The sequence below is a fragment of the Staurois parvus genome, unplaced genomic scaffold, assembly GCF_062004578.1.
Source record: "Staurois parvus isolate SC_StPar_1 unplaced genomic scaffold, SC_StPar_1.0 ptg000207l, whole genome shotgun sequence".
Classification (NCBI taxonomy): domain Eukaryota; kingdom Metazoa; phylum Chordata; class Amphibia; order Anura; family Ranidae; genus Staurois; species Staurois parvus.
The window spans coordinates 5,387,121-5,411,538 of NW_028318003.1; the positions used below are offsets into that span (position 1 = coordinate 5,387,121).

General features: G+C 37.6%; 1 protein-coding gene across 1 annotated transcript in view; it reads left to right on the top strand.

Moving 5' to 3' along the window:
* Positions 1-16,732, top strand: part of NECTIN1 (nectin cell adhesion molecule 1) — a 168,962-nt gene extending 152,230 nt beyond the window's left edge. The window contains exons 6-7 of the mRNA XM_089678561.1: positions 72-12,538; positions 12,652-16,732. Of these exons, the coding sequence (XP_089534687.1) occupies positions 72-598 (527 nt within the window). The 3' untranslated portion in view covers positions 599-12,538; positions 12,652-16,732. The remainder of the gene's footprint in view (positions 1-71; positions 12,539-12,651) is intronic.
* Positions 16,733-24,418: the final 7,686 nt, after the last annotated feature.

Genomic DNA, 24,418 nt, shown 5'->3' on the forward strand with positions numbered 1-24,418 from the left:
GTCTCTGCTTAAGGGTATTTCCATACAGCCAAACCTGATATTTTTCCCTTTCCTTGTCTTTTCCTACCCAGAATTCCCTTTCACCCCGACTCCTACAGACCATACGGACCGGAGAGAATCCTCCATGTTCCCAGCAGCAATCATTGGAGGGGCAGTGGGTGGAGCAGTACTAGTGCTAGCTGTTTCTGTCATCCTATTTGTGGTGCTTCGAAGAAGACATCACACCTTTAAAGGAGACTACAACACTAAGAAACACATCTATGGAAATGGTTATAGTAAGGCAGGTGTGGCACAACATCCACCAATGGCTCAGAGTTTGCAGTACCCAGAGGATTCTGATGATGAGAAGAAGCCAGGCCCTGTTGGAAGCATCAGCTATGAAGATGAAGAAGATGATGAGGGTATAGATGGACGCAAACTGAGCACAAAGTATGATGATGAATCTAAGCGCCCTTATTTCACAGTAGAGGAGGGAGAACGATGTGGCTATGGTGAGGATAGAACTCTAGGGTTCCAATATGAACCTGAAGATCTGCCTGATAGTCTGGTTGCTCAGAACGATGGTTCCTACATCTCAAAAAAGGAATGGTACGTGTAAGATAGATGTGCCAAATAAACTTACCTTTGGAGTTGGACACATGCACATGCCTTTACCCCTGAGATGGTAGAAAGACTTTCAGCTGTTGGGAGAAATGATCACGTGATGAAAGCAATGTCTTATCTCTTGATATATGAATATAATATCTTTTTTATTCCTCATTCCTGCAGGGTCAATTTTAACCTGCAAAATTCCCATACCCAACTGTTAAACTTCCAGACTTCTAGTTCCTCGTCATGTTATGTTGTATGACTAATGAACAGGGTGACTATGTTATAGTGTTTAAGTTCATTTACACAAGTTGAAACACACAAAGCATGCTTTTCTTTTCAAAGGGTTAGAAAACACCATTGTTCAGACTATCCAACTGTACAGCATAGTCATTATATGCCCAACAGCATGTAACATTCTTGGCTTTATCAGTATGCCACTGATGCTCATTACAAGAGCCTACTACTGAAGAGAAACATAATGAGGTACGTTCACAAAAACAATAATATCACAGTACTAGCATATCAAAGCTTATCACTTTAAGTCACCACTTTTGATGCATGCATCGCTAACTTGTTGTAAATGAACACAACGTAAACTGCCTTCTTTCATTATTTGCTCTGAAACACTGGAATTTATCGCTGGGTACTTTGTAGCTTTTTTTGTAATTATTATTTTTTTTTAATTTCTTTGTGTGTTTTGAGGGTTTTTTTTTTCCAGATTCAAAGAGAGGCTGCTATGCCATAATATATTTTATCCTGCATGTTGCAGGGTAAGCAAATGACAGTGAAGCTGGTGGATAATGACAATGTTGGGGACTTCAATTCATCCTTATTTCTGTCTGAGACAGTGTTGATATTTCCAGTAAAGATTTATGTATATTAACATACTGACATGAAATATTGCCATTGCTTCTGTCCTCCATGCTTCCATACAAACAGCACTGCACTTAGAACTACCAAAGTGGCAAAATCATCCTATACAAAGGCATAGGCGCAGACTACTATCAAAAGCTGCTCTGCGGATATTTTAAAGAAACCACGGATTGTAAAAATAGACATCCACGAAAGGTGAAGATTTTTTGCTTAAGAGCAATCATTTAATTAAACTGAAGCATGATGCCAAAATGACTTACTGCTACTATCTTACTCTATGTAAGATTCAATGACCCCTTTTTTATGTTTAAGAAAAAGCAGATGTAATATTTTGCTGTGCGAAGGGAGAGAACCTCCAAGTTCAGCGATCTAAATGCTTACAAGAAGATAAAAAGTGCAGATAAAATCACTCACCTTGGTAGCCTGCAAGGGTGAGAAATTTTGTTGGTAGTTTTCACTTTTTGTGAGATCTGAGGCTGTTAGAAATGTTATCCTTGTTTATGACCTTGTTCAAAGCCAAGCTGGACATTTACACAGGGGACCGCAAGATGCAGCATTCATGGACTACAACTAGAATCACTAATACTGGTTATCTACAAGTGGTAATGTCCAACTCTTCCACAAGGGTGTTTTTATTATCGATTGCTTTTTTTTTTTGTTTAATTCACATCAATCATGTTATAGCATATTCATTCTGTACTGTGCCTGTACAGAACGATCATTCTAGCTATATAATACCAGCAGATATAGAAAACTGACTGAATTACATTTCCCAAGCACTTTAAAAAAAGATTTTGAGTTTGTGTTTCATGAGGGACTATGATTGTGATTCACAGTTTTTGTGTGCATACAGATGTACTTGACTGAACAGATGGTAGCTTTTTCTTAGAAGGTGAGAACCCTCGATGTATTCTAAGCACAGTATTCTAAAGGTCTGTGCCTCACATTAAACACACACACACACACATATATATATATATATATATGTATGTACATGTACTCATCACCACTATGTACCACACACCGTAATGCACTATGCAATGCCATCCTTTATCTGTTGACGTATTGATGGGAGTAAACACGGCACATTTTGAATATATCTGAATATTGAATCATCTCATGGCAGTTAGAATCATGAGATTTATAGCTATGTTGTAACTATTGTGGATATGAAGGGTTACAAGCAATTCTGGGCTCACAAGGCTAGGTGAGGTCCATCTGAATGCACAGCTCATGGTCATAGCATTAAACCCATGGCCTGACACACTAGGGTTGGTTTACCAAAGGAGCAAAGCAGGTTCCCTTTCCAAAGTGAATTTTCACTTAGCATAATAAATGAGGTGAAACTAAGTGAAAAAACACTTTGCAAAGAATAGGCAATCATGTGTAAGGAAAAAAAAAAGGATGCATTATTGCACACAGTTGGATGATTCCCATGAGCACATTTTTACCTCATTTACAAATTGGATTTGCAGTTACCTTATTTATTAAGGTGAAGTTATGTTGTCTTCAGTCATCTACTCATGGTTGGGTATTTAAAGTGAATACAGTTCTTCCTTTTACTAAGCTAAGTGAACATGCTCTACCCATTTAGTAAGTCAACCCTGCTATTTTTGAGCTTGCAGAGGGAAGTAGGTGTGCTCAGAGGTCACAGCATAATAACCTATCTTGCTATCAGTGTCCTGGACCTCAGGTCTTCCCATGTCAAAACCATCCTACAGGTCACAGGCGCTTGATGTGCACTAAAGCACAGAGATGTATGTCATGTCTAACTGTGCTTCTGATGATATTTTTGATGCCCAAGCCTTTACCTATTTATCTTCTCATTCTGGGCAACAAGTAATGACTGCTTGATCTCCCTGCCCTGCTTGTGAGAAAAGTTAATGACATCATTACAGAAAGATGTCATCTAGAAAAGCAAACCGTGATTTGGATGGTTACAGGGAGCTGAGTTGTGTTTGAATATGCTAGTAGCTTCTTTTTGGTACTTAAAAACGTATATGGCTACATATGGACATATGCAGTCCACTAGCTCAGTTGAATAATTGTTACAGTAAACATTATAGAGACATTTTAAAGTGAGCCTGTGTTTTGCGTGTGCATGCTAAATCGACAGGTTCACTTTAAAGCCCCCAGGGCTGCTTATACTTACCTTCCTATCGCTCCCATGCCATTTTATTCTGATGGCAAATAGAAGTAGAGTTCCTAGTTCTTAGGTTGGAGCTAACAATGGGCTAAGGAGACATTCCCTGCTTCATGTATGGTGCTGCTGTCTGAATGGCCAATTTCCAAGCACCAGTGCCATTACATTGGAGGAAAGGGAGTAAGTGGAAGATATGTCTTCTCTCCCAGTGGGTATAAATTGCTGCATGGGCTAGAATTAAAGTGAACTTGTTTTGAAACCTGTTACATTGCTTTTGGAGCCGCTCCGAGTAGAGGTGAAACCATATCCCTGTGTCCCAGAACATGGGGTGCAGGTTTGTCCTTCTACCAATCTAGGGGGATAGTAAATTTAAAGAGGAAAGGATCACTGCTACTCCCAACCAGCGCAGGTGAATAAACGATAAAGAGCAGCCTCAGCCAATATGTCTTCACCAAACCACACACTCCGACACACATCCCATCAGCTAGGGCTTGGTCATAGAGTCATGTGGTGGTGTGTGGTTTGGAGGCGATATGCAGGCTGAGACTGCTCTTCATTGCTTATTCACCTGGACTGGTCAGAAGTAGCAGTGATCCATTCTTCTTTACATTACCTTATATTGCACCTCATAGGTAAAGCACAGGATTTTGTTAACCACTAAAGGCATACTCAAGCTATTTTTCATGTTACACTCATGTTTAGAGCGGGACATTAAACATTATCATATTTCCCAGAACCCCCCACAACCTGTCATCCCTAACCTAAATCATGTGGTGCTACCCCCTGTAGCATATTGTTCCTTTTTTAATTTAGCTTGGCTGTGCTGGCAAAGCCACGCAGATATCTGTGAATGGGAAGACTACAAATACCATCTTCCACAGTGGCAGAGGTACTTGCAGATCATACCTGCACAAGTTGAGTGATGTCACCACATTTGTAGTCCATTGTTTACTTCTTCCAGCCCCATATCAGAAGGTTCTTACCTCGATATGGACCTGGGGCTAAAACAATGCAGGAGCCCGTGCATTGCACCCGCAATGCACAGACCATGGTTTCAATGCACTGCTGGCTTTGATGCCAAAATTTCAGAAAAGTATATTTTCTTATTTATTAATGTGGGTGCATTTATTACATTTGTACAAGTGTTGGACTGTGTCTTTTAATTTTTGTACTTTAGCAGATCGCAGTATATCAGCCAGGAGCTTTGCAGTAGTCTAGCATAGAATATCTAGAGGCAATAGTTAAGAATGTTTTCAGTGTGTAAGCTAGAAAAACATGACTGGGTTACCATTGACTAGTGACTATGTAGATTTTAGGGTAACAGTGCTGGCTTGGATTCATTAGTAAACTCAAACCAATCTTTCATGCAATATCATGTACTTGAACTTCCACTGCTGCAGATCTAGGACAGTGGCCTGAAGATGGGTGAGGTTGTTTCCAGCAGTCTGTAATTAAAATCATTTGTTAAATCCCATTTTTAACAGCAGTGAGAAAAAACATTTAACATACATACAAAATGTGTATTGCTTGGACTTTGCCTAAAATCAATGACTTGTTATATATAATAAAGCTTAATACAGCAATGGTATATCAGTCTTTATGTACACATATAACATTTATTGTCATGCATGGAGATAGTGAGGTGTTAGTTGGTCTAAAACAATTACAATTACTAAACTACAACATTAAGTCCTCATGCACACAGCTGCTGTTTTTGGATTTTTGACGTTTTTTTCTACAGCCAGTAAACTCCCCAGCATGTTATCCTATGTGTCCATGCACACATAGACTGTAATCAGCATTTTTTGGCAGGGGCGTTTTTTGGCTGGGAAAAAAACTAGTGGGTTCCTAGAGGGGTTTTGTAGCTGTAAAATCGTTCTAACGCTGAGAAACGCGGCAAACCAGTGTTTTTGGATGCGGCTAAATGCTAATGCAAAAACACTGAAAAACTCAAGTTTTTAACATGACTTTACACAGCTAACGTTACCGTCATGACCACAGTGGCAATAGGTAAGCAACTTATTTGGAGGCATAAATCATAACATATTTATAGTACTACATGACGGCAAGACATGTATAGATTCTAAAAGGGTTAAGCATTTTAATATATTTGATTAAAAAATGAAGTAAAAATAAAACCTATCACGAATAAGAGTTTTTTGACAGTGAATACATGGATTCCAGCTAAAATAACCATCAACTCTAAAACAGAACTATGACATTTACTACAAGTGTCATAATAAAAACCATTTCAGGCCAACTGTGCACTGGCCTTAAACTTTATGGGGAATCACATGTGTGATATATTTTTATATATTCTTATCTGCACTTAATATATTCTTAGTTGCACTTACTTTTACATTTCCACTACATGTCACTGTATGTGTTCTTATTCTCCAGTATAGGAAACACTGGGATAGAGAAAGGGCCCCTTGCTCCACACACTAGCTTATAAAAATGATTATATCTACAGTCTGTTTAATAAAATGATGGCCATGACGTAATCAAAATGGATTTGAAGTTTGCTGCATAGGTTACCCTGAGTGCTCCTTATTTAATGGATATTCCATTTTTACAGTTCATGAATGACCTGTTGGATTCTCCGTTTTATAGATCTGCTTAAACGGCTACCCAAAAATCAGCTCTTTAGTGTTTTTCTGTTTGTACAGTTTGGGTCTCATGGGAGTATCTGGTTTCCCAATAACTCACTTAACTGAAAGCTAGAAGCCTATCATTTGTGTTACCACTGCAGAATCAATATTGGCGTGCTATTGTTTCTGTACATCAATATGATGCTCCCTTAGTTGTACAACACTCTGGGATTTGTGGAATAACACAGAGGAATCAAATGCACTAGTCTGCAGAAGGCAGAGATCCACTGGAAAAAAAGTACAATCTTAATGAATTATTAAGGCAAATGCCTTCCCAAAAAAGACTTTCCTGCCATGTGCTGTCTATGAGGATGTTCAAGGTCTTTATTACTCAGGGGATGATCACTACAATAAACTACTCCAAAGTGTTGAGTTTAAACTCTGGTTCACATTAAATGCAACTTTGAAATCACATTACTTCACTTTAAGCAGTGCAATTTCAAAGCTGCAGATCAGTGCGATTTTTACCTCCGATTTCACTGTGGCTTGCAACTCCATTTAAAAAAGTCAGTGCAAGTCGCAATTAAATCGGAAAAAAGTAACACATGAACTATTTTTGAAATCATGCTATTTCAAATCGCACTGATTAAGACAGTGCCATAGAAATACATTAGATCTGACATCAGGTGCGATTTGTAAATCCCATTTCGCACCTGAAGTCGTACCAGTGTGACCCAGGGCTTAATGTACAAGTATGTGCAGGGGAATTAAAAAAAAAAAAATCCTCAAATTGCCTTGTGATTAAATGATTGACATGAACCCAGGTTAATTCAGCTTCACTATAGTACATCACCCCCTTAGACTAGGTTCACACAACCCTCATGATCAAATATAGTGTTTTACCATGCAGGCAGCTGTCAGTGATGGCTTTGACAAGGAGTGGTGTGATGCGTGTTTTAGCACTTCAGACTTTTTTAAACTTTATTCAAAGTGTCACATGGTGATATTTTATGCATCTCTCCACACAGCAGCATGATACATTTTTCAACACTGCACATCATACCAACATTGTGTGTGAACAAGGAACATAGAGAACAATTGTTTTCTATGTGCCATAGCAGTGACCTGCATTTTATCCTGTACAGAACAACACAGGTCACCCCACATAGTGTGAACAAGCCCTTGGTGTTTGGGAATTGGTGGGTCCATACAACATGTAAATACCATTTTGCTATATTTTAATGCCTATGATTTTGGTTTTTTTTTCAATTGTTTAAAAAAAAAACATGAGCTGTTAAATTTGTAATAAAATAGAGCTGTAAAAATAACTGTTAAAGAATTCCGTAAAGGACAGCTATGGCGAAAATAAACGTTTTATTAAAAAAACATAGGGGCGCCCTTGCAACAGAATTCTTTGTTTAGGAATGAGAAATAGGGGTAGAGTTTGCACCCCTCTTAATATGGTAGAGTACAATAAAAGTGGTCTATGTCATATACAAGGTATAGCACAAGAAAATCACACTTTAAAGAAAAAAAGTATAGTGTGTTTTTAGTGGGCAAATGTTTTGAATTAATATTCTAATGTTTATTGTATTTCAAAGAGGAAACTCTTGTGTTCAGTGCAATTACCTCTCTTAACAACTTTGGAGATAAGATATCTTAATGCTTTGGCCACTGAAGCTAGCATGTTCTGCTGCTGACTTTTATAATCCCGTCCACGCACATTCATACAACAAAGCCTGCATTCGAGTAGATTTAAAGTTCTGATGTAGCCCAAGCCCTGATGAAGGGAGAGTAGTTTGTCATCAAAACGTGTTGGTTGTTGTGAATCTTTGAAGCTCTTTGGGACTGCTTTATGCTTTTGGTCTGTTACTCCTTCTGTTCAGACCTGTTTTAGTAGGGTTAATTTACTAAAAGTGTAGTCTGTTCACTTAACAATGTGAATGTTCACTTGGTCAAGTGAAAGAGAAAAAAAATGAAAAACATATTTTTTGGATGTCTGTGATTAGATGATTGAATAAAACCTATTTCACCGTTAACACGATAGTTAGATTTTTCAAAGTCAACCTGTTTTTGTGATAGTTGTCCTTAATTGTAGCAAAATGGGAAAATTTCACACCAACAAGTTTTAGACTGTAGAATTGTTACACTGTTGATGGAAATTATTAACTGTGAAGAAGAATCCTCCTACTCATAATTCAAATTTACATTTTATGTGCCCGGTGGCCAAATATTGGGCCATATAGCATATTAATATACATTTTAATACATTGAATTGTTACATTTCTTTCCCCCCCCCCCCCCCCCCGTTCTTGCTGCTGTTGAAAATGTGATGTTACCAGCATAGATTTTTAGGCTACATAGCAAGAACCATGTTTGTCTATACCGTACTCTGATCAAAGTCTTTTGCTCTGCTTTAAATATTTGGCTTGGTTCTTTTTCACAGAGTATTGTTTAAATGAACAAATCTCTAGTGCTCTAAACACACGTTGAACTCTATGTATGTTTCTGTATGTCAAGGGAAGTACTTCATGTAGACTGATTGTCAAGTGTTGAGCTTTAAGATACATATTGATTTTTCCATGTACTCTCATCATGCAGGTGGTAAAACATATTAAGGGCAAGTCTCATGGGCTGATGAGGTTAACCGCAGCTTACTTCAGGTGCTTTTAAATGAGAAATGTCACAGAAAAATCTCTAAGTCATGGCAAATTGCATTGCCGCATATCACCGGGTTTCCCAAGTGAACTCAATTATTAGTTTGTACTTCTTTATAAAGTGATCCTCCGCATACTTGCTGTGGAAATCTAGAAGCTATAAGAGCTGTTAATATACCTTGTTAAGTCTTGAATGACACAGACTTAAGGATTCCTTTCAAATGATGCGCAAACTACAATAACTCATATCAACCAATCATCAGCTGTCTTTCATTATTCTGATTGCTTTCAACTGATGACAGTTATAATACCATTGCTTGACGTGCATGCTTGCTCTTTACATTACCTGATGCAAATAGCCAATATGGGATTAATCAGTCAAGGATCTACTGGGTTTTTCCCACACCTGTTATCAACAAATATTGTAATGACAGATAGTTTATATCCTCCAGCCCCATAATGGAAGGTCCTTATATCTTCTACTTTGAATATAAACTCCAAGCAGTTATAACCATAACAGGTTCCATCTGGCAGGGCTGTGTAGATCTGTGGACCAGGAAGTTTGAAATACAAATAATTTATCAGTTGAAACAGATCCTTTATATCTATTTCATCTGTGCAATTTCATGTTTGCCTGGAGTTACAGCTGAAGTTTATTTAAAATTCCATCATCAGGGATGGTACATACCATGAACAAAGAATGCCCTGTGTGCTGGGGGCTGTTGTGTTTGGTTGAAATTCGAAGTCCTTTGCCCCCCAGATACTCCCACAGAGGTGATGTTCCAGTGCTGCAGGGAATATTATGAGTGCCCATACCTATGATAGGCATTTGTTAAGTGCCAACTATATCTGCCCTTTCCACCCCCTGTGCTATGTTCATAGAAGCCGTACTATTGGTTCCCACGATGAAAGATGGACAAGTGAATGAAAGGTCTGCCTCCTCCCATCACAGTATGCTTTTCATTGTGGGAACCAATAGTACAGCTTCTAAGAATGGTTGCACAGGGTCGTAAAGGATGGGCATAGTTGACATTAATGAGTGACTGTCACAGGTGCAACCACATATATTGACCCCCACAACAGTGGAAGATCATGGCTTCAGCGGTATCTGAGGGCAAATGACTTTGGATTTCAACCAGACACATCAGCCACAAGCACATGGGACAATTTGCGTTCATAGTAAGTACCTTCTTAGTGCCATTTTAATTAAAAGGAAATCACTAAACTTCAACTTTGAGGTTTAATTCATCTGTACACATGGCCTAAATAAGTGAACTTTCTTGTAGAAATCCAGCAATCCTCCAGCTGTTGGGCAACTACAATTGTCAGAATGGATTTCCAGCCGCTGATACTTGTTGTTTCCCAGCCATTGCCTTGTGTGATGTTTTACTTCATGTGTGTTTCTTTATCTTAATGCCTCCCAAGTTGTTCATGTTTCCTCTGTATTTGGCATATTTTTCAGTTAAAAAAAAATAGCAGTGACCTGTTTCTCCATACACTTTAATAAATAAACCCTATGTGTCTAGAAGAGTGTGTGAAAACTAGCACAGAATCCTATCTCTCCAATGCAGTCTTCAGGGACCGCTAACTGCGTGAGTGGAGCAGGGAATCAATATGTTCAATCTTCATCATTATAGAACTAGAACTGATTGACATATCTTTTAATGACCTGTGTGTCTGTGTTCAGCTGTTTCTGAATCTGCCACACAGTTTTCTCATAAATGTAGAAGGGTGAGCTGACACATAGAAATCAGAACGTGGAATTCTAGGCAAACTGTTAAATACACGGTTAAAATACAGATATATTTACTACTTTACCCATATAAGGATTGTCATTTTGGCCAGGCAATATTATAATACAAACAGTTGTTCTAGTCAGGACTAAGGATGAGAGGAGTGATTCTAACAAAACTAATTAACCTCTGGCAAAATGTGGCAAAATTAGCCTCTAATTTTGCTATGTGGTGTTTCATAGGTGGCATTTCTTGAAAGAAATGGCCTACCTTTAAGAAAACATAATAACATGGCAAGGCAAATTAAACTCCACTTTAATTTTCAATTTCCCAATTGAGTTCAATTCATAACTCCAAAATTTCATGATTTTTTGCCAAAATAATAAAAAAATATTAATTGCACTCATTCCTAGTCATGATGGTCATTCTATTTTCCATTTGAACATTTCTGCTTCTTGGGTCAGCTCACTGGACAGAAGGGATGCTGCTGATTTCTTTTTGCAATAAAGTGGTTGGAAATGGAAACATGACATAGGAAACTATGGTTGCTAAACCAGGAAAATAAAGTGCTTAGTTGGGATTTTAGGGTTTTACCTAAGCTGGGTACTCACGGTCAAAATATATGCCAGTTCAGCAGGAACCGGCTGACATTCTGGCAGTGTGTACAGTTGTCCTTCAGGCAGAAGCTGGTCTAAGGACCGGCTTATGTCATAGGGACATGTTAGAAGACCAGCATCTGATCAATGGCTATGAGCCCTGATTAGTGTGTTCTGGCGGGGGGTATGTTGGGGGGGGGGGGTGCAGACCCTCAATCAGAACACAAAGGCACAGCTGGAGAGATCGCTGTACTAACATTTTTTTTTTTTTTTACTTCAGCCAGTGTGGTTGAACAAAAAAAAACTTAGTGTGTGTACCAGGCTTTATGTGACAATGCAGTGTAGACAATGAGTGAGATTTACTAAAGCTGGAGCACTCAGAATCTGGTGCAGATGTGCATGGTAGCCAATCAGCTTCTAACTTCAGCTTGTTTAATTAAGCTTTGGGAATAAAACCTGGAAGCTGACTGGTTTCTATACAGCTTTAATAAATAACCCCCAATGTGTACAATCGTATGACTGCCTGCACAGAATTACAATTCCTTTGAAAGGTAAAACCGTAAATATATATGTATCCCATATGTGTATTTTGCTAGATATCTCCCTTTAATGCATTACAAATATTTAGGGGTTATATACAAAATTTGCCACATTACTGAACCATTGGATGTTGAACTCATCAGCTTACAAAATTGTCTAGCGGTGTTGCCCCATCCTCCCCACTGCAAGAGTTAATTGCTCATTTAGTCTAGGGGTAATGACTAGGGTTAAATACTTACCTTATGGCTCCCTTCCCTGGCAGCTAGCATGCTTCTTCACTTTCCAGTGCTCCTAACATGTGGACAGGTTCTCGGCATTCTCAAATATAATGCAGAAGTGGTGGGCCTGCACTGTGATCAGTCTGTTGGCAAAGGCAGTGGCTTTGGGGGACCAGTTGCAATTCAGGAAGGAAGTCTGCAGGTGTGAGGAAGAAGGTAAGTAATTCACCTTATTCCTGACCCTTTAGACAATTAATCCTTGAGCAGGTGGGAAGGATGGTCCTAATGCATAGTCAATTTGTGTCAGCTGACTTGCATATCTGGCATCTGTACCAAGAGTTTTGAGGGCCTATGTCGTGCAAATGAATGCAGTTTTCATTCAGATGCATTCCACTTGCATTTTAGATTGGATTAAAAGGTACACTTGACTTCCTTCTAAGCTGCTTTTGCCTTCTCGTTGTATGGGATAATAAGCATTACTGATGCAAACAAAAGCCCACTGATACAGGCACTAACTTGCCATAAAAATTAAAGGTACTAAAGGTAATCCTCTTACCTCCCCCTCACAGTGCAATGTGGTAAATTTACTAAAACTGGTGCACACAGAATCTGGGGCAGCTGTGCATAGTAACCAATCAGCTTCTAACTTCAGTTTGTTCAATTAAGCTTTGACAATAAAACCTAGAAGCTGATTGGTTACTATGCACAGCTGCCCAGAATGTTTCCAACACATTATTGAACATATTTTAGAACACTATTTCATATCACATCTTAGACACACAAAGTAAGGTTTATTGTGATGTACATCAAAGTTGTGATAAATATATTTATAGCTGTAATGTCCTGTGTGGGTACATGTCTTCACAGCAGTAATTACATTTGAAAATGTGGAATACTATTGCACTATAGCTCAGTTGGTATTGAGAATCTGCCACAAGACAGATACTCCTGATATATATGTTTTAAGCAGGAAACAATATTTTTCCAATCACTCAATAACTTGTATACATTTGTAGATGACAATCACTCAACTAGGCTGTTTGAATAGGATGTCATAACTCTTAAAGATCGCTTATTGCTTGAAGATGGTAGATGGTAGTATTGCAGACAAAGCATAATGTCTTATTTGAAATAACTATAGTTACTTTTATCATTTTACCACTTTCTTTTTGTCATGAATACATTAAGGCAGACATACACATCTCCCCATCTTCTAGAACTTGGGGTAAAAACCTATCTTTAGCCAAAAACATATATTTTTAAAAACCTTTGTATAAATGTCCCTATTAAGCCATTTTCTGCTTACTCTTTTATTTTAAAAGCGTTGGAAAAGAAATAAGGAAAAGTATTCCCAACAAGGACACAGTCCACAGTAAAGACCTTTTATTAGCTTTTGATGTAGTTGAAAAAGGTTAGAATCTTTGCCAGGTTTTAAAAAGCTGAATTCTGAATCAAATATTGTCTAAATACAAGAGCCCTGTGAATTTTTACTTTAATCTTCTTGTGCTTTGTGTATTTCCTCCAGATCTGTGCTGTAATCCATCTTAAAACTTTACCTCTGTGCAGAACCTTCCTGTAGTAAAGACCGGTCACTGTTGCTTTATCTTCTTGTGCAGGATGACCGGTCATATCTCTGCCCCTTCCTGCATTTTTCTGCAGGCAGCCTGTAGTGGGCGGAGCCTGCTGGGCCCCTCTCATAGCTCTGCTCTCTGCACAGGCTGTGTACAGCACAATGATGATGCCAGCACTACATTTACAAGGTGTATTTTTAAACTTTGTTGCTATTCAAGAATATATTTAAAGATTTTATGCCCAGAGTTTAGCTTTAAAGACTGTCCCGTAGAAAGATATCCCCTCACTCAAACAGAAAACCATTACTCTCTGTTTTTGCCCTTTTGTCGCAGGTTAACACAAGATAGATACGGGTGTTGTGCTTCCTTTTCATCTCACAGGAAGTGACAAGGACACCATATTTCTTGCAAGATCAACAAGAATTTTCTGCACTTGCTACAATTTCCTTAGCCTGCAAAAAATAATGCGGCCACCATATTACAGGACTGGAAAACTGTAATATATTACACTTTTTTTGGAAGGGGGGGGGTTAAATATTCTTCTACAGGATTATTAACTTTTCACAATCTGACTTAAAGGGCTTATATGTAAATGGTCTGACCATCTGTTAGGCCACTATTTTTGCTACGTTTTCTGATTTATTCACATCTTTGTTCATTCTACTTAATAAGATTGAACTACTGGTTGTTTTCAGCATCTGAAACTGCTGATTCACTTTTTTGCAAATCAATGATTTTTAAGCAGTTGTGAATTTTAACCATATTGGATTCATCTATAATATGGGGGATTTATTCATCGTAAATGTATTGCTTTAGTTCACATTTTACATAATTTTTGTATTGTGTAGATGATTACTTCAAGGGAACCTTTAATAGTTTTGGACCAACTTGATTTTTTTTTTTAACTCATGTTTTATATGATTTTAATACTTATATACAATCTGTTTTAAAAATAAACATTTAATGCATGGCAATGGATTCCAAAAGCACCATAGGTTAGTTGAAGAGACAGCCCAGCAGACAATGCAAACTCTAATTGTCTGCTTGAAATTTTGGTCCGGAGCCTTCTAATAAGGAATGAGTAAATGTGGTGAGTCATTGCTCTGTCTAATTCACTTGCAAACAGGAGCTGTAAACAAGAGGCTTTATTTAATGAAGCAATCTAATAGTCTAGAAATAAAAATATACAATACAATATTTCATATTTACCTGATCAATATATATATATATTTTTTTTCCAACCATAATAAAAAATATAAAAAATTATGTACAAAACCATAATACATATAATTTCAGTCATTTCAGTGAAATGTAATTATATGCAGAGTAGACCTTTTTTGGCTTTAGTCAATGTTCACAATGAGTAGGTTACAAACCTAGAATTCCAATAGACGTTTCTATTGATAGAGTGCACAAGAAATAGATTCATACCTGTGTGTGGAAAGTCATTTTAGGCCTAATTGTAGATGTTGAACCTGGCTGAAATTTGAATGATTTTTTGCTGTGACTTCTGAATGCTGGAAGCTCTAGACTTTATTTTCTCCTAATTGTAATTTCAGCTTATTCACTGGGGATGGATTCAGCAGTCTGTAGAGCTGTCAATAGTTTTCCAGTTCCTGCTCTTTTTTCTATAATTACAGTACTTCAAATCAGCACTTGGAAACCCTTTTTTTCTGATCTCTAGCCCACCATTCATATTATATGGCTAATTATTTTAATGCAATGGTCAACACAGAACGCAACAAATGTTTACTTTCTCTATATAAATTGGACACTAAATTGCCCTAAAAATGTCAGAAATTGAGTTTTCTTCATCAGTGACCTTTGCTACCTCTCTCCTATTTTTGACATTTTTAATTGAATGCTTTGTATTTGGAGCTCTTCATTTGAGTGTTTTATAAATTAATGCAAAAAAACAACTGCTAAAGCATGTGAAACTGTGGTAAAGTGCAGTATGGCATTAAGGAACTATGATTTTTATAATTGGTCTCCCCAGATGTTTTATTTTGAAACCATATACCCATATGTAGGGAGATCAAACTAAGCAGAACACACAAATATACGTTATATACAATCCCACAGGGAAGAGTGAGGTCTTCATTTGGCTTTTTAATTACCACCTCAATTCTAATGCCAGTTTAGGATGGAATTGCCTTTAAAGGATTTTTTGCTCACATCAAACTGACTCTTTGGCACTTGCATTTCTGATGTATCCTACAGTATTGCTTCGACTTAAATTCTTTGCCCCAGCCAGCTCTGGATTCACAACAATGGCTCTCAGTCTTTGCAAAATAGTTATCAGTATTGTCTATGACTACCAAACCGACTCTTCTCTTTTGACAATTGTAAATATATTTCAAATTTGGAATCTGATTGGTAAAAAAATGCTCTTTTAGAATGGTATAAACAAGGCAATTGGATTGATTTACTAAAGGGGTAAAGAATGTTTATTTTGCAGACTGAATATTTACTTGGCCTACTGTATAAATGAAGCCTTGTTCACTATGATTACCCAGCTACATGTATAGGAAAATAGCAATGTTTGCTTGCCGTGATTGGATGATTGAAGTGAATGTAGATTCTTCTCTTTCACAAAGTTAAAAGAAAATTCACTTTGCAAATGGAAACTTATCTACTCTTTTAGTAAATTGACCCCAAAGTAGTCACTATGGCTTACATATATCTTTCATGCAAACACCACAACAGTACGGAGTCAGGACTTTACTGCTCCATCAAGTTTAGCAACATTTGATCAAATATGAATATTTCTGATCTGGTACATTCTATTTCAGCCTGAAAATGGTTGATTTTATTCTGTCATTGGTACATGTTGTATCCCTTCTTTGTATATAATACTAGCTCTATGATAATTTTGTTCAGCACATCTTGAATGAAAGTGTACATGCTTTCCATATAGAACTGTACACGTGTGAAAGCATTTTACCATCAGAATCCTCTCCAATCCCGTTTTAAGTGTGAGGTCTGGAAGGAACTCCACAACATCCTAGTGAACTTTGTGCTGTAATTTTGTAAAGGCATGGCACTTTTATTGATCTCTGTATTTTTGTTTAAAGGTTATTTTTTTCTGTAATGTGTGTTCGGTTGAGGGTGGCAAATCCCAATGTAGGACTTTGGGAGGGTTATATTTTCGTCTTGTACACATTTAATGGTTAAAAGAAACGTGATGTACATTTTATAAAATAAAGTTCTGTAAAATAATATGCTTTGCATCGTAGGTCAAACCCTGTGATGCCACTGTATTTTTTGCTGTAATGGCAATGTTGTTCAGATTTCTCTAAAATGTTATTCTTTTCACTTGCAGCCCTTTAAACTTGCGTGTCTCAAGTTTCTGAATGTCATTTGTATGAGTGTTTAGGTTTTGAAGCTTCTCTGGTGGAGCCGTGCTGTGTTCTAAAGTACACCGCTGCATAGACACTCGGAGTCGATTTTTCTAAGGAATAGAGACTTTGCAAAATAAATTTTCACTTAGCCTAGTGAAGATGGTGAAGCTGTGTTCACTTCAATCATCCAATCGCTTACAAGTGAAAATCCAGTTTTGTTTTGCTTTGTTTTTTTGTTTCTTTTGATATTACTATTATTCAAAGTGAATACAGCTTCACCTTATTTATTAAGCTAAAGGCCTCTGCTCTTTTAGGGCTGGTTCATATCAGATACAGTTCAGTGCATTTTTATTCTGCGTCAGAAATGCATGGACAGTGTTTAACGTGGACTCCACTGGAACTAGTACACACCAGGGCTATGCATTACAGTGCAGTCAACAAAAGTAGAACATGTTGCATTTTTTCTTGAACACTGTAAAATGCATCAAAAACACACCGGAACGCATGTGTCCTCACTTGAGATGAAGAAATAAAAGAAGAGAAAAAAACATTAACAAAAGCACTAGAACACATTAAAAATGCACATGCAGAAACACACCCAGAATGCAGAAATTGTAGTGTGAACATGTCTTCCGTAAATTAATTGTTAAAGTAGCACCGATGAAAATTGTTTTCCTGAAAGTGCACCTGTGCCAAGATTATGGACATTAAAGTTTTTTCTTTACACATTCTAAAAAGCAGTCAAATCTATCATTAGAAATCCTTAAGGATCCCAGCAGAGACTATAGTGTCCATTTCAGTTGGTTCTAAAAGCTTCTTGCACCAGGTGTTTGCTGTTATTAGAGGGCTACCAATCTGTCAAAATATTCTTCTTCATAGAAAGTAAATGGAGAAGAAGTTGTGATTTCAGTGTCTCTATTATGAATTTTAAAGAAGAGCTTCTCGACAATGCCTATAACTACAGAGGTAAGTGAGGGCTTGTTTGAAAGTGCTTTTACCACTTGTTCAGAGTATGTAAATAGTTTGATGTGCTTAGGGAGGCAACAATATCTTTGTAATTTTTTTTAGATTTTGCAACTAATTTTTAGCTGTTTTTAAGAATCAACAGATTTTTTAAAATGTGATATGTACATGGAAATTTTGATATCCAAGTGAAGAAGAATATAAAGACATTCACTCCTTTCATCATCAATGGATTCTACTACTTTGAAAATCAGTGGATATTGTCTTTGTCCTAAGGGGAAAGTGTAATCCATGAACTGGACTTAGTCCAAAGAGTTTTGATATATCACTCCACATTGGTTCCCTGTAAAAGCAAGTCATGTAGTGTTTTACACAGTATATCACCATTAACATCAGTCCCTTAAATAGTGGAATTTGCTATGTTCTTATCATAGTCACACAAACACCCTCTATATACATTTTATGTAAAATAAGTATGTTTTGCTTTGTAGGAGAAAACTGAGCACCTGGAGCAAAGCAGTAAGGGAGGACATGCCAACTCTAGGCAGATAGCATCCTTTTGTAAAAATGGATCTTGGGACAAGGCATACATGGCAACCACTGTGTAGGCACCATTGCTACAGACACAATGCACTACTGTAGAATAATATGTGTATTGTCCACTAAAGTGCCTTACAATTTGCCAAGCTTATATTTCAAGCAGGTTGGAACTTGACCCTAGACTGAACAGATCTGCTTTTAGGTAATTTTGAAAGACGTGCAAAAATGACTTCTCAAAATTGAGCAGAAGACAGAAGCTTAGAATTCACAAGTTTTTGGTAAATTCTTCTGACATGACCAAAAGATGTCCATGTGCTGATTAAGGGTTTGTAACCTTTAATGTACAGTATAGGTCAGTAAGCATTATGATGTCCATAATGTGGTTATCACAACTTCATTTTTGCTGTCAGTATGTTCTACAAAACCGATGCTCACAGCCATATTGTGTCAGAAGTTCTCAATGTAACCAGAGTATTTGCTAATCTTGAGGATTCTCCCCATTTTCAAACCTCTACATGTCTTGCTAGGTGATAATCAAAGTAGATTTGCTAATAAATAACCATAAGTGATTTGAATAGTTTGGAAATTATACATGATCTATAATGACCAGTTAAAATTATATTTTAATTATCTTGCTTTTAAATATTTTTAATATGGTTGGCTGCTAGGGATTACTTGTACATTAAAATTACTTTTTACGTTACCTTAGTATAAAGCCCAATTAAAGATTTACATAAACTAGTTGCTAAAGTATTGCCCTTAGCAGCCAGCAAAAATCCAGCTGCCATTTTTTCAGCAAGAATTTTTTTCTATTATTTTTATTGCATGTTTCTTAATTTCATAACATTGTAGCTGTGTGTGTCCCCTTCCTTCTTCAAAATCTGCTTTGATCATACTTAACAGCTTTTTAGTGGGAAGAGTAGTTACATTCAGATCTGTTAGAAAACTTAATTGTAAGCACTTCCTTCAATTTCATCATATTCAAGTTCAAGAAGGAACTTGCATATCATGAAGTAGGAGAAGCTACAACAAAAAGTAGATTGATGTTTTTGTCTCATGTTCTTTGCAAACCTATTCCTTTCCTATGGGCCTTTTATCTAGTGGAGCCCATTCCTTGATGTTTTCAAACTGAGTTTCATAGCTGTAACTTTATTCCTTTTGAGGAATGTAAAATGCAAGTAGAAAAACTTGTTTGTAAAATGAAAAAACAATTGATAATTGCTGTGAACCACCATGCATTTCTGTTAAAAGAAATCAACAAGAGTAGCATTTATCCATACAAAAGGGGGGCAAATGCATAAGATCACTATGAATCACTTAGTAACACAACACCAAGCAGTGAAAGTACATCAAACAATAACCTTTCATTGTCTGTGAAAAGTGAAAAAGAAATTCACAATAGATTCCTCAACATACCTTACAAATATATGCACTTCAATGAACACTCGGAGGCCTGCATAGAAAGGTGAGAGGTTTTCATGACAGTTTGTACTATTTAATAAATACTTTTTACGAGCAATTTTTTTAAAATTTGGATTTAATTTTCAAGGAATTTGTTTTTTTTTGTTTTACTGAGACAGATAAATCAAAACAAGCAAGGAGTTAGGCACAATACCATGCAACAAAAGCAGTAACACCACAATAGCACAAAAGCCACAAATGTTTTCCAGGACCGCACACCAATATAGTGAATCACAAAGCAAATGCCTGTATGATTAAGCCCTACACGAGTGTGTAGCACTCTCCTAGGTAGTTTGCTAGGATGATAGGTACATTTAATTCTCTTTGGCTCCTCTGTAATCATTGGAGCAGCTGTTGATTCCTCTGAGCTGTTCTAGATGGCATAAGCTGCAGGTTTGATTGCGGCTTCCAGAACATAGAGGGCTGAAAGAGGCAAATGGGCAGCTTGAATATTTAGTGTGCTTCAGCCAATCCCTGGTCTGGTGTGCCCAGTATGTGGCCAGGGAGAACATAAATAGCCTGGGGTCTGGAGCAGCCTTTATTCTTGTCCTGCTGGACAAGTCCCACAGCCTCAGGAGTTCTGCCCCTCTAACCTCTTAGGCAGTTTTACTGGAGTTTTCTGATGTTCACCAAGGCACCAGCTATGGCAGAGCTGGGGTCCTTTTCCTAATTATCTTTGGAGCTAACTAAGCAGCCTCGCTAAAGGATCTGGCCTGGAGGACTTGCTGAAGGGTGCCAGGTGGAATCTGGAAAGTGTGTAGCTGTCCTGTGGCATTGTAAGTATTAATCTCTCCCTCACTGAAAAGTGTCTGGTGGAAGCTAGGAACTGAGCAGTTGCATAGTTAGTCTGGCTGAAAAAAGACAAAAGTCCAACCATAGAAACATAGAGATGTCTGGAGGAAACTGGGGGTGCTCAGTTGTCATAGAGAGACATTGTAAGAATAGATGTGAACTCAAGATCCTAGTGACAGTGTGTTGTTCTACTTTTGTGGTGCCAGCAATAGCTCTCTCTCTGAGACAGCTCTCATAGGGTCTCAGATACTGGCCATTCCCTTGTCCTCAGCAGGATTCTGGACTGTGAGCTTTGTGAAGAGTGTTTCCTGTACTGTGCAGTGTTCCTGAAGTTACACTGGTTGGTTACCCTGCACAATTGCACACCTGTAGGTAGTTACCAAAGGGACTTGCATCATGGTCCCAAGCTGTGAGGCTTTAATACTATTACAACATCTAATGGTCCCCAGTTGTGAGGGTTTAGACTGTCTTCTCACTAATGTTGGTAGCCATTTAGAGTATCCCATACCCCTCTCCTGTTACAAGTTCTACAAGCTATACATCTTAAAAAGACATCCCCTAGACCAGGGATGGCTAACCGGTGGCTCTCCAGCTGTTGTGGAACTACATTTCCCATGAAGCATTGCAAAGATGGGAAGTTACTGACTTGCAGAGGCATGATGGAACTTGTAGTCCTGCAGCAGCTGGAGAGCCGCATGTTGGCCACCCCTGCCCTAGACTGTTTAATGGAGCTGAATCTAATGGACTGTTGCCTGTATGATTGGTAGCCTCTGCACTGTTTGGGGAAGAACCTGTTAAACTACAGCAGCCCCTTCAGTGGTAGTGCAACATGGAAAACATGTTAGAGGGGCTTTCCTGATGGGTGAAGAGCCATATGGAGCCATTTTGTGCTTAATTTGTTTTTTGAGTCACTATATTGGTGTGTATTCCTGGGAAACATTTTTGGCTATGTGGTCAAGGTTGGCATGCACTTACCAGTGATCCAGCACCCACCAGCAGCATTTGAACCAGCCAGTAAATCTGTCAAGAGCATATAAACAGTACTGCTTTTCATTCGGTTCAGTAAGACAACATCATGCAAAGATACAGTCTGTAGGCACACAAAAAAGCAGATAATATATACCGATGGAAGAAAAATTAAGTGAACATCTAAGGATCTGACCAATAGTAGTTTTTCTAATCAAATATTAACATACAGTATATAAGGTGACATCTTTACAGTTAGATTCAAAACAATCAGCCCTAACCTGCAGAACAGACAGAGATGTCAAGTGTAGAGGATTGGGGGGCGACTAAGTTAAAGGAAAATTGCCTTTTGTCATAAAATTTGTGAAGAGAACCCCTCTGTTTGTACATAATGTTTTTCAAACGAAAGCAGTTTATTGACCTCTGCAAACCATTCTCTTGATATTGGGGGTACTGAGGAGACCCATTTTAGCACAACCAAACTGCAGGCTGCAAATAGTAGTCCTGTTACAGCTAGCTTTGTAGGGGAGACTAGGTTGGCCGCATCAAAATATCCTAAAATACAGGTGAGAGGGGAGTTACTAATAAGTATACCAAGGATTGAATTTGAGTAATTGCAGAATCCTGGTACTGTACCACTTTTAGACATCTCCAGAAGATGTAGAAAGTCGCCTGGAGCTCCTCCACATTTACTGCAAGAGAAATTATCTCTAACTCAGATTGCAGTTGCTGGAACAATATAAGTTGTCCTCCAGCAGTGTACACCTGGAGATAACATCATTAAACGTTTGTACTTACCTGGACAAATATTTAAAAGACATTTCATACTTAGATACATTTTTGTATAATGTGTTTATTAACTAAAATACAAGCATTTATGAAAATCATTAATTTAAAAGACTACTATGAGTTAAGAAATGTAAGGATATGTTTGGGAAAATACAAACATAGATGGAAAAACTCCTCCTATTTGCCTTAAAGCGTTACTAAACCCAGGACCCTGCATTCATAATATCTGGTCTCCCACAGAACATGGAAAATCAATTTAGTAAATAAACTGCTAAATACCTTTTCTCATCAGCAGTTAGAGCAGTCTTGTGACTTCTATCAGTGTCCAGCAAAGCACTGATTAATGCTTGTAGGAAGAAGTTTCATTCTCCCCTGATTATTTTATGCGACTGCATGATCCCTGACTATCTGTCTGGATAATGCTGATTGGCCCTGTGCTGATCACATGCACTCTTCCAAGAAAGAAAAAAAACTATCTAGCAATATACACAAAACTGAGCATATGCAGCTTGTCCCCAAGGCTCTGTTCGATCAGGAGATGGATTGGGGACTGGAAGAAGGGGAGGATCAGAGAAGACAGGATCAAACATCCTTTTTATTCAGTGCAGAGGATTAACCCCTTTGGTTCTACAGTAAGTATAGATAGCATGCTTTACTGCATATACAGACTCCTTTTATTGTTGTGGGTTTAGTAACACTTTAATAATGGTGTTAATTCTTTGTGGGAACACTTAAAGTTTATTATATATTTTAATTCCTGCTACTGCATGTTCTCTAAGGAAAGTTAGGAACACAAACTATATTATGAAAATTGAACACAACAGCTACCAAAGTTTTGGTCCAATCTAATCCATATTTCAGGAAGATGAAGAGAAAATGGAAAATATTCCTCCATAAGCAGTGGTATATTGGCTCAGATAATAAAGTATTTCACCACCTACTGCTTCTGCCAATATTATGAACATTTTTGAAAGAGATTGATGAAAAACATTTTTTAAGGATTGTGAAAAAATTTGTAGTGGCTTCAAGACTACAAGTCGAATTCATGAAGCTTTAACACTTGCAATTTGCCATAATGATCGACCAGGTTACTGTAATTTTCAGCTCTGCTTGGTTATCATTTCTGAAATTAATTGCTGTTATGGCAAATAATGATCAATTTCACTTTGTTAATTTAGCCTTTTGTATTTTATATAAAGGTCAACAAAAAGGGACTAAATGATTTAAATCTAGAGCTCCATTGCTAAGATAAAGGTCTTCACTGATATTCTAAAGGCTGAATTCATTTGTCAGTTAAATCTTTTCCATTTTCATACGTAATAATAGAATAGAATAATTATAAGCTACAATAGTGATACATTCCATGAGACCCATGAATATGGATCTTCTTTTAAACTCAGCTATTTTCCCTGAAGAATCACTTGGCTGGGAAATGAATTCTAGCTCCAACAAATATCTGTCCTCCAGTTCCTAAAAAGAAAATATCCCCATTTGGTGCTTAATGAGTGAAAGCTTACTCTGATTTCATGAAAAAACAACAGGAGCAAACTCACAAATTAACATCTGGACTGCTGAAATGGGTCAGGGTGAAAAAATACTCACCCAACATCAAGAAAACACTGGATCAAAGTAAATTCCAGGTTTCTCAAGGAAAGCAGAAGGCAAAACAGTTCCAAATCAATGAAAAGCTATGCTGTTGCATGAAGATACCTCTGCAGCAAGTGGTCTGTGCATCTAAACTATCTGAGCTGGCAATCTGGGACATATCTAGATACTGTATATTTATAAATAATGTGGTAGTAAGTGTACCCCGGAGGTAGCCCTAATTCCCTAAATGGTACGTACAACATATACATAAAAACAAGATTTGCATAAAGTGTATTTTTAATTAACCACTTGCCTACCAGGCACTTATACCCCCTTATTTACCAGGCCAATTTTCAGCTTTCAGCGTTGCCGCACTTTGATTGACAATTGCGCGGTCATGCAACATTGTACCCATATGAAATTTTGATCATTTTTTTCTCACAAATAGAGCTTTCTTTTGGTGGTA